At 44.2% G+C, this 9,409-nt stretch overlaps 1 protein-coding gene across 5 annotated transcripts; it reads right to left on the bottom strand.

Annotated features, from left to right (window-relative positions):
• Window positions 1–934: 934 nt before the first annotated feature.
• On the bottom strand, window positions 935–8,288 carry LOC124019200 (CMRF35-like molecule 2). Of its 5 annotated transcripts, none has more exons than XM_046334587.1 (5): window positions 8,129–8,288; window positions 7,483–7,818; window positions 5,892–5,999; window positions 1,604–2,092; window positions 935–1,503 (listed from the first exon to the last, which is right to left on the bottom strand). In XM_046334587.1, the coding sequence occupies exons 1-5, from the start codon at window positions 8,166–8,168 to the stop codon at window positions 1,259–1,261; spliced, it is 1,218 nt and encodes a 405-aa protein (XP_046190543.1). In that variant the 5' UTR covers window positions 8,169–8,288; the 3' UTR covers window positions 935–1,258. The 5 variants fall into 5 exon arrangements, with proteins under 5 accessions (XP_046190543.1, XP_046190546.1, XP_046190545.1 ...); XM_046334590.1 differs by having other exon boundaries at window positions 1,604–1,711; XM_046334589.1 differs by having other exon boundaries at window positions 7,483–7,794; window positions 8,129–8,283.
• Between the last annotated feature and the right edge of the window lie 1,121 nt (window positions 8,289–9,409).

Raw genomic sequence — 9,409 nt, 5'->3', positions numbered from 1 at the left:
TTAATGGTGCAGTACATTATGAGGTGTCTACAGTAGTAGACTATGTAGCAGAGTGTTTAATGGTGCAGTACATTATGAGGTGTCTACAGTAGTAGACTATGTAGCAGAGTGTTTAATGATGCAGTACATTATGAGGTGTCTACAGTAGTAGACTATGTAGCAGAGTGTTTAATGGTGCAGTACATTATGAGGTGTCTACAGTAGTAGACTATGTAGCAGAGTGTTTAATGATGCAGTACATTATGAGGTGTTTACAGTAGTAGACTATGTAGCAGAGTGTTTAATGATGCAGTACATTATGAGGTGTCTACAGTAGTAGACTATGTAGCAGAGTGTTAATGATGCAGTACATTATGAGGTGTTTACAGTAGTAGACTATGTAGCAGAGTGTTTAATGATGCAGTACATTATGAGGTGTCTACAGTAGTAGACTATGTAGCAGAGTGTTTAATGGTGCAGTACATTATGAGGTGTCTACAGTAGTAGACTATGTAGCAGAGTGTTTAATGGTGCAGTACATTATGAGGTGTCTACAGTAGTAGACTATGTAGCAGAGTGTTTAATGGTGCAGTACATTATGAGGTGTCTACAGTAGTAGACTATGTAGCAGAGTGTTAATGATGCAGTACATTATGAGGTGTTTACAGTAGTAGACTGTGTAGCAGAGTGTTTAATGGTGCAGTACATTATGAGGTGTCTACAGTAGTAGACTATGTAGCAGAGTGTTTAATGATGCAGTACATTATGAGGTGTCTACAGTAGTAGACTATGTAGCAGAGTGTTTAATGGTGCAGTACATTATGAGGTGTCTACAGTAGTAGACTATGTAGCAGAGTGTTTAATGCTGCAGTACATTATGAGGTGTCTACAGTAGTAGACTATGTAGCAGAGTGTTAATGATGCAGTACATTATGAGGTGTTTACAGTAGTAGACTATGTAGCAGAGTGTTTAATGGTGCAGTACATCATGAGGTGTCTACAGTAGTAGACTATGTAGCAGAGTGTTTAATGGTGCAGTACATTATGAGGTGTCTACAGTAGTAGACTATGTAGCAGAGTTGACAGTAGTATCGTGGAGACAGGCTGGATCTCAGGTGAAGTTGACAGTAGTATCGTGGAGACAGGCTGGATCTCAGGGGAAGTTGACAGTAGTATAGTGGAGACAGGCTGGATCTCAGGGGAAGTTGACAGTAGCATAGTGGAGACAGGCTGGATCCCAGGGGAAGTTGACAGTAGTATCGTGGAGACAGGCTGGATCTCAGGGGAAGTTGACAGTAGCGTAGGTCACATTGTCTGAAACCTCTGTGGACGGATCAAAGTTGAAGTGGATGTCATCTCGACGAGGATTGGTTGCGTTGGTATAGATGGTGGTGATGTCACAGGCTGTATCTGGGTTCTGATTGGTTGCTGTGGCGTAGATGGGGTTAGTGATGGTTCCTGTGTCTGGATCTAGGTTGGGTGTCATGGAGTCAGACACCAACAGGCTGGCAGAGTGTTTGGATGCTGAAGAGGATCACAAAGATGTTATTTAGAAAAATCTATATTTATGTTTTACATATTTGTTAATTTTTTAAATAATGTTTGTGTGTGATAACTAGTGTACCTGTTGGTCTCCTGTCTCTGTCTCTCCTCTGTCTGAAGAACATGAACAGCAGCAGACCCAGCAGTAGTAGAACAACACCCAGAACAACACCAGAGAACATCACAACACCTAGAACACCCAGAACAACACCAGAGAACATCACAACACCTAGAACACCCAGAACAACACCAGAGAACATCACAACACCTAAAACACCCAGAACAACACCGGAGAACATCACAACACCTAGAACACCCAGAACAACACCAGAGAACATCACAACACCTAGAACACCCAGAACAACACCAGAGAACATCACAACACCTAAAACACCCAGAACAACGCCGGAGAACATCACAACACCTAGAACACCCAGAACAACACCAGAGAACATCACATCACCTAGAACACCCAGAACAACACCAGAGAACATCACAACACCTAGAACAACACCAGAGAACATCACATCACATAGAACACCCAGAACAACACCAGAGAACATCACAACACCTAGAACACCCAGACCAACACCAGAGAACATCACATCTCATAGAACACCCAGAGACAGTACTCAGGCATAATGTTACTGTGATGCTACATTTAGCTCGTCTCTACTGTACTGTACCTCTGGGTTTCTACCATTTCAGAGGGAGGGAGGAGGGAGGACAACATTAGACAGAGAAACAGGTGGTGTTGAGGAGAGCAGAACATAGAGAGGAAATGTCAATGAGATATCAATAGTCACAGTCATATTCAATCTAATATCAAGTATCAGGCAAAGTCAATGTGTTGTTAATGTGGTTCAATGTTATTCACTGTCTGGAGGTGGACGATGTAATGACTAGTTTCCACCACAAGGTGGTGTATCTTTAGATTCATATTTGTAGTTTATGAGGACAGGATGCTTGGTAGTTGTAGACCATGTTACCGTATGGTATTTTTTTAAAGACCATGTTACAATATGATGCTTGGTAGTTGTAGTTTATCTCTCAGTGTCATGTGGTGCCGAGGGTTCATTATGTTACCTTGTGTTCTAGTCATGTCTGTGGTGATGCTGTTGTTACCTTGTGTTCTAGTCATGTCTGTGGTGGTGATGCTGTTGTTACCTTGTGTTCTAGTCATGTCTGTGGTGGTGATGCTGTTGTTACCTTGTGTTCTAGTCATGTCTGTGGTGGTGATGCTGTTGTTACCTTGTGTTCTAGTCATGTCTGTGGTGGTGATGCTGTTGTTACCTTGTGTTCTAGTCATGTCTGTGGTGATGCTGTTGTTACCTTGTGTTCTAGTCATGTCTGTGGTGGTGATGCTGTTGTTACCTTGTGTTCTAGTCATGTCTGTGGTGGTGATGCTGTTGTTACCTTGTGTTCTAGTCATGTCTGTGGTGATGATGTTGTTACCCTGTTGTTCTAGTCATGTCTGTGGTGGTGATGCTGTTGTTACCTTGTGTTCTAGTCATGTCTGTGGTGGTGATGCTGTTGTTACCTTGTGTTCTAGTCATGTCTGTGGTGGTGATGCTGTTGTTACCTTGTAACAGGTGAAAACAATTAGAGAGAGAGAGAGAGAGAGAGAGAGAGAGAGAGAGAGAGAGAGAGAGAGAGAGAGAGAGAGAGAGAGAGAGAGAGAGACAGAGAGAGAGAGACAGAGAGAGAGAGACAGAGAGAGAGAGACAGAGAGAGAGAGAGACAGAGAGAGAGAGAGACAGAGAGAGAGAGAGAGAGAGAGAGAGAGAGAGAGAGAGAGAGAGAGAGAGAGAGAGAGAGAGAGAGAGAGAGAGAGAGAGAGAGAGAGAGAGAGAGAGAGAGAGAGAGAGAGAGAGAGAGAGAGAGAGAGACAGAGAGAGAGAGAGAGAGAGAGAGACAGAGAGAGAGAGAGACAGAGAGAGAGAGAGAGAGAGAGAGAGAGAGAGAGAGAGAGAGAGAGAGACAGAGAGAGAGAGACAGAGAGACAGAGAGAGAGACAGAGAGAGAGACAGAGAGAGAGAGAGAGACAGAGAGAGAGAGAGAGAGAGAGAGAGAGAGAGAGAGAGAGAGAGAGAGAGAGAGAGAGAGAGAGAGAGAGAGAGAGAGAGAGAGAGAGAGAGAGAGAGAGAGAGAGAGAGAGAGAGAGAGAGAGAGAGAGAGAGAGAGAGAGAGAGAGAGAGAGAGAGAGAGAGAGAGAGAGACAGAGAGAGACAGAGAGAGACAGAGAGAGACAGAGAGAGAGACAGAGAGAGACAGAGAGAGACAGAGAGAGACAGAGAGAGACAGAGAGAGAGAGAGACAGAGAGAGAGACAGAGAGAGAGAGAGACAGAGAGAGAGAGAGAGAGAGAGAGAGAGAGAGAGAGAGAGAGAGAGAGAGAGAGAGAGAGAGAGAGAGAGAGAGAGACAGAGACAGAGAGAGAGAGAGAGAGAGAGAGAGAGAGAGAGAGAGAGAGAGAGAGAGAGACAGAGACAGAGAGAGAGAGAGAGAGAGAGACAGAGAGAGAGAGAGAGAGAGAGAGAATGCGCCTGCGTACTTGTTTACGTGTGTGGTTTTGGGTGTGTGTTTCTGAGACTGAAAGTAGTACCCACTCTGTGTGTTTCAGAGGAAGTGGTGTGAACCTTGACCTACAATGGCTGTAACTACTAGTCTTTCAATACAGCACCTCTCTGAGTACAGTTACAATACTAAAGATAATGACTATAACTACTAGTCTTTCAATACAGAACCTCTCTGAGTACAGTTACAATACTAAAGATAATGACTATAACTACTAGTCTCTCAATACAGAACCTCTCTGAGTACAGTTACAATACTAAAGATAATGACTATAACTACTAGTCTCTCAATACAGAACCTCTCTGAGTACAGTTACAATACTAAAGATAATGACTATAACTACTAGTCTCTCAATACAGAACCTCTCTGAGTACAGTTACAATACTAAAGATAATGACTATAACTACTAGTCTCTCAATACAGAACCTCTCTGAGTACAGTTACAATACTAAAGATAATGACTATAACTACTAGTCTCTCAATACAGAACCTCTCTGAGTACAGTTACAATACTAAAGATAATGACTATAACTACTAGTCTCTCAATACAGAACCTCTGAGTAGTTCTGAGTACAGAACCTCTCTGAGTAGTTACAATACTAAAGATAATGACTATAACTACTAGTCTCTCAATACAGAACCTCTCTGAGTACAGTTACAATACTAAAGATAATGACTATAACTACTAGTCTCTCAATACAGAACCTCTCTGAGTACAGTTACAATACTAAAGATAATGACTATAACTACTAGTCTCTCAATACAGAACCTCTCTGAGTACAGTTACAATACTAAAGATAATGACTATAACTACTAGTCTCTCAATACAGAACCTCTCTGAGTACAGTTACAATACTAAAGATAATGACTATAACTACTAGTCTCTCAATACAGAACCTCTCTGAGTAGTTCAACACTAAAGATAATGACTATAACTACTAGTCTCTCAATACAGAACCTCTCTGAGTAGTTACAATACTAAAGATAATGACTATAACTACTAGTCTCTCAATACAGAACCTCTCTGAGTACAGTTACAATACTAAAGATAATGACTGAACAGGTTATAGGGACTAAATGACAAGGGTTAATATTAGTGACTTGGGGAGAGGTCGGTGTGGAGATGAGATGTGATAGGGGGAGAGGAGAGGAGGAGGCGTGAGAGGGAGATGTGAGGGGGGAGAGGGCGGTGTGGAGATGAGATGTGATAGGGGAGAGGAGGAGGCGTGAGAGGGAGATGTGTGGGGGGAGAGGGCGGTGTGGAGATGAGATGTGATAGAGGAGAGGAGGAGGCGTGAGAGGGAGATGTGAGGGGGAGAGGGCGGTGTGGAGATGAGATGTGATAGGGGAGAGGAGAGGAGGAGGCGTGAGAGGGAGATGTGAGGGGGAGAGGGCGGTGTGGAGATGAGATGTGATAGGGGGAGAGGAGAGGAGGAGGCGTGAGAGGGAGATGTGAGGGGGAGAGGGCGGTGTGGAGATGAGATGTGATAAGGGGAGAGGAGAGGAGGAGGCGTGAGAGGGAGATGTGAGGGGGAGAGGGCGGTGTGGAGATGAGATGTGATAGGGGGAGGGAGAGAGGAGGAGGCGTGAGAGGGAGATGTGAGGGGGGAGAGGGGGAGAGGAGAAGAGGCGACGTGAGAAGGAGAGGAGGGGATGTGAGGTGGGAGAACAAAAGGAAGACCGAAAGAGAGAGAGACGACAGAGGAGGGACAAAGATAAATGGAGAGAGAGAGATGTAAAGCCTACAGATAAGTGTGTAGGCTTTAGAGAGTAGTTCTACTGAGGGCAATATACCTGCTGTGGAGTTTGAGGAGTCAGTTGCCATGGTGATGTTTGTTGATGGGTGTGTCGTGGAGAGGAGAGGTCTGGAGGTGATGGAGTCAGGGTTGGGAGGAACAGGAGCTGTAGAGAGAGATAGAGAGTCATGGAGTGAAAGTGAGAAAAAGAGAGAGAATTAAATAAAAAGAGAAAGAGAAAGAGAGTGAGTGAGTGAGTGAAAAAGATAGAGAGAGAGCGTGAGGGAGAGAGATAGAGAGAGAGAGTGAGTGAGAAAGATAGAGTGAGTGAGTGAGTGAGAAAGATAGAGAGAGAGCGTGAGGGAGAGATAGAGAGAGTGAGTGAGGGAGAGAGATAGAGAGAGAAAGTGAGGTAGAAAGATAGAGAGAGTGAGTGAGGGAGAGATAGAGAGAGAGTGAGGGAGAAAGATAGAGAGAGTGAGTGAGGGAGAAAGATAGAGAGAGAGTGAAGGAGAAATATAGAGAGAGAGAGTGAGGGAGAAAGATAGAGTGAATGAGGGAGAAAGATAGAGAGCGAGAGTGAGTGAGAAAGATAGAGAGAGAGAGTGAGGGAGAGAGATTGAGAGAGTGAGTGAGGGAGAAAGATAGAGAGAGAGAGTGAGTGAGGGAGAAAGATAGAGAGAGAGAGTGAGTGAGGGAGAAAGATAGAGAGAGTGAGTGAGGGAGGGAGAAAGATAGAGAGAGAGAGTGAGTGAGGGAGAAAGATAGAGAGAGTGAGTGAGTGAGAGAGAGATAGAGAGATAGAGTGAGGGAGAAAGATAGAGAGAGTGAGAGAAAGTGAGGGAGAGAGATAGAGAGAGTGAGTGAGGGAGAAAGATAGAGAGAGAGAGTGAGGGAGAAAGATAGAGAAAGATGAGTGAGGGAGGGAGAAAGATAGAGAGAGAGAGTGAGTGAGGGAGGGAGAAAGAGGAGAGAGAGAGAGTGAGTGAGGGAGAAAGATAGAGAGAGTGAGTGAGTGAGAAAGATAGAGAGAGTGAGTGAGGAGAAAGATAGAGAGAGAGTGAGGAGGGAGAAAGATAGAGAGAGTGAGTGAGTGAGAAAGATAGAGAGAGTGAGTGAGGGAGGGAGAAAGATAGAGAGAGAGAGTGAGTGAGGGAGAAAGATAGAGAGAGTGAGTGAGTGAGAAAGATAGAGAGAGTGAGTGAGGGAGGGAGAAAGATAGAGAGAGAGAGTGAGTGAGGGAGAAAGATAGAGAGAGTGAGTGAGTGAGAAAGATAGAGAGAGTGAGTGAGGGAGAAAGATAGAGAGTGAGAGCGTGAGGGAGAGAGATAGAGAGAGTGAGTGAGGGAGAAAGATAGAGAGAGAGAGTGAGGGAGAAAGATAGAGAGAGTGAGTGAGGGAGGGAGAAAGATAGAGAGAGAGAGTGAGTGAGGGAGAAAGATAGAGAGAGTGAGTGAGTGAGAAAGATAGAGAGAGTGAGTGAGGGAGAAAGATAGAGAGAGTGAGTGAGGGAGAAAGATAGAGAGAGTGAGTGAGGGAGAAAGATAGAGAGAGGGAGAGGGACAGAGATATAATGCATCAACACTAATTCATAATGTGTTAAATGTAATCAGACATAAACACACTGATAGAACGTCTTCGACACCAACCTCTGTCCACAGTGATCCTGACTTCAGTCTTGTGATACCACCACCATGTGTTTATTTCACACCAGTAGGTCCCTGAATCCTCTGGGACCAGGTTAGTGATGGTCACAGTGAAGACTCTTCTCTCTGTGTCGTCATACAGAGAGAATCTCCCTTTATGAGTCCACGCTGGGTGCTGATGGGTTTGGGTTTTGATCACATCAACCCGGTTGGCCCAGATCCCTTTAGAGAGGTACTTCTGGTGTGTCTCAAACCTCCGGTCATAAGGACACTGAATGGTGTCATTTCCTCCTTCTGTCCCTCTCTTTGTGATCACTGCTGACATCACACAGATCACAGCTATGAAACAACCAAAGAAACACATTCACATCATCTCTACAATAACAGTTGCCATAGTCCCCATGTTTCACAGACAGTCCGGTAAGGGAGATAGTTGAGTGACAGGTAGAGAATGTTAAATAATCTGGGACTGAGTGGTACAGTACATGTATGTGTTCAGGACTACAGCAAAACAGTGTTGAAGGATAAAGTCAAGTATTGATCACTGTAGCGTACAATCATACATGCCAAGAATGATGTGATGTGTTGATTGAGTAACACAGTTCAATATGGGGTGTGTATTAATGTAATATATTCTACTAGTACTCACCACAGAGGAGGCTGATGTTGACAGACATCAGATTCCTCATTCTTCTCTCTGGCTTCCCTCCTATGTTGTACAAATTACACTGTTCTCCACTCACTCAGACTCTCTCCCAGTCCCTCCTCGTAGCTATGAACACAACTCTAACCATGTTTAAGAGTTCTGGTAGCTGTTTAGTCCAGTTCCTCCCTCCCCCTCCCTCCCTCCCTCCCTCCCTCCCTCCCTCCCTCCCTCGATTGTAATCGTCAGTTCCTCTTTCTCTACTGTATGTTAATATCTGGGGTTTTCTTTCATGACAGTGTTTTTTTTAGACAAACATTCTCACACACACTTATATTTGGGTGTTTGTTTGAATAAATATACATGAATATGGACACTTGGTTAAGTTTATCTTAAATTATACAATGGGTGGGTGTAATCCTTGATGCTGATTGGTTAAAACCTCATTCCAGCCGGTGTCTATTTCACAAGTTACCACCAGCTAAAGCTCTGATGTTGAAATGCCTATTTACTTTCTTCCATCTCACTGCGCAATTCACTATCTCATCAGCCCAGCCAGGCAATTTATAAACTTGACCTCCACTGTAAAAAGCATCTAGACATTATTTCACATTTGTTTTAGACTAGCAATTGGTTTTCAACAGTGGATATGTGTATAAACCTTGCTGTCTGTCTCTCTGACATTTGCAACATTGTTTCAATATTGAAATTCGATCTCCAGCTGTCACGATCTGGGTGTATTGGGTGCGAAGTCAGGCGCAGGAAGCAGAGAGTTCAGGGTAGTGCTATTTAATGCACAAACGGCGAACATAAGCCACCCCACGAAAACACAGGGCGCACACAAAAACAAATGCCCCAAACACGGGGACTAAAACAGTCCAGTAAAAACCCACAAACAGGAAAACACGTTAACCTCTAACGTGCACAAATGTCACACAAACTGTCATGCAGGTGAAAGAGGACCCAAAAGCGACTTAACAGAAACAGAGTTTATTCAAGTCCAAACAGGGAATAACAGAAATCCTCTAGTCTGTAGAGGGGAATAAACAGGATAAGGAGGCCACAGACTGCAGGTCAGTGGCAGGCGCAGGCCGTAGTTGACAGAGACACCTGCTCACACGCAGCATCTGATGAAGGCAAAAAACACGACAGGACAGGGCGAAACACAATCACAGCACGGTGAATACTAAACAAGGAACCGACAGGACAGGAACGGAACACAAAGGAATAAATAGGGACTCCAATCAGGGGAAAGGATCGGGAACAGGTGTGGGAAGACTAAATGAT

Source organism: Oncorhynchus gorbuscha, unplaced genomic scaffold (genome assembly GCF_021184085.1).
Source record: "Oncorhynchus gorbuscha isolate QuinsamMale2020 ecotype Even-year unplaced genomic scaffold, OgorEven_v1.0 Un_scaffold_763, whole genome shotgun sequence".
NCBI lineage: Eukaryota > Metazoa > Chordata > Actinopteri > Salmoniformes > Salmonidae > Oncorhynchus > Oncorhynchus gorbuscha.
The sequence above is the reverse complement of the archived record's forward strand: the minus strand, read 5'-3'. Positions and strand labels throughout refer to the sequence as shown.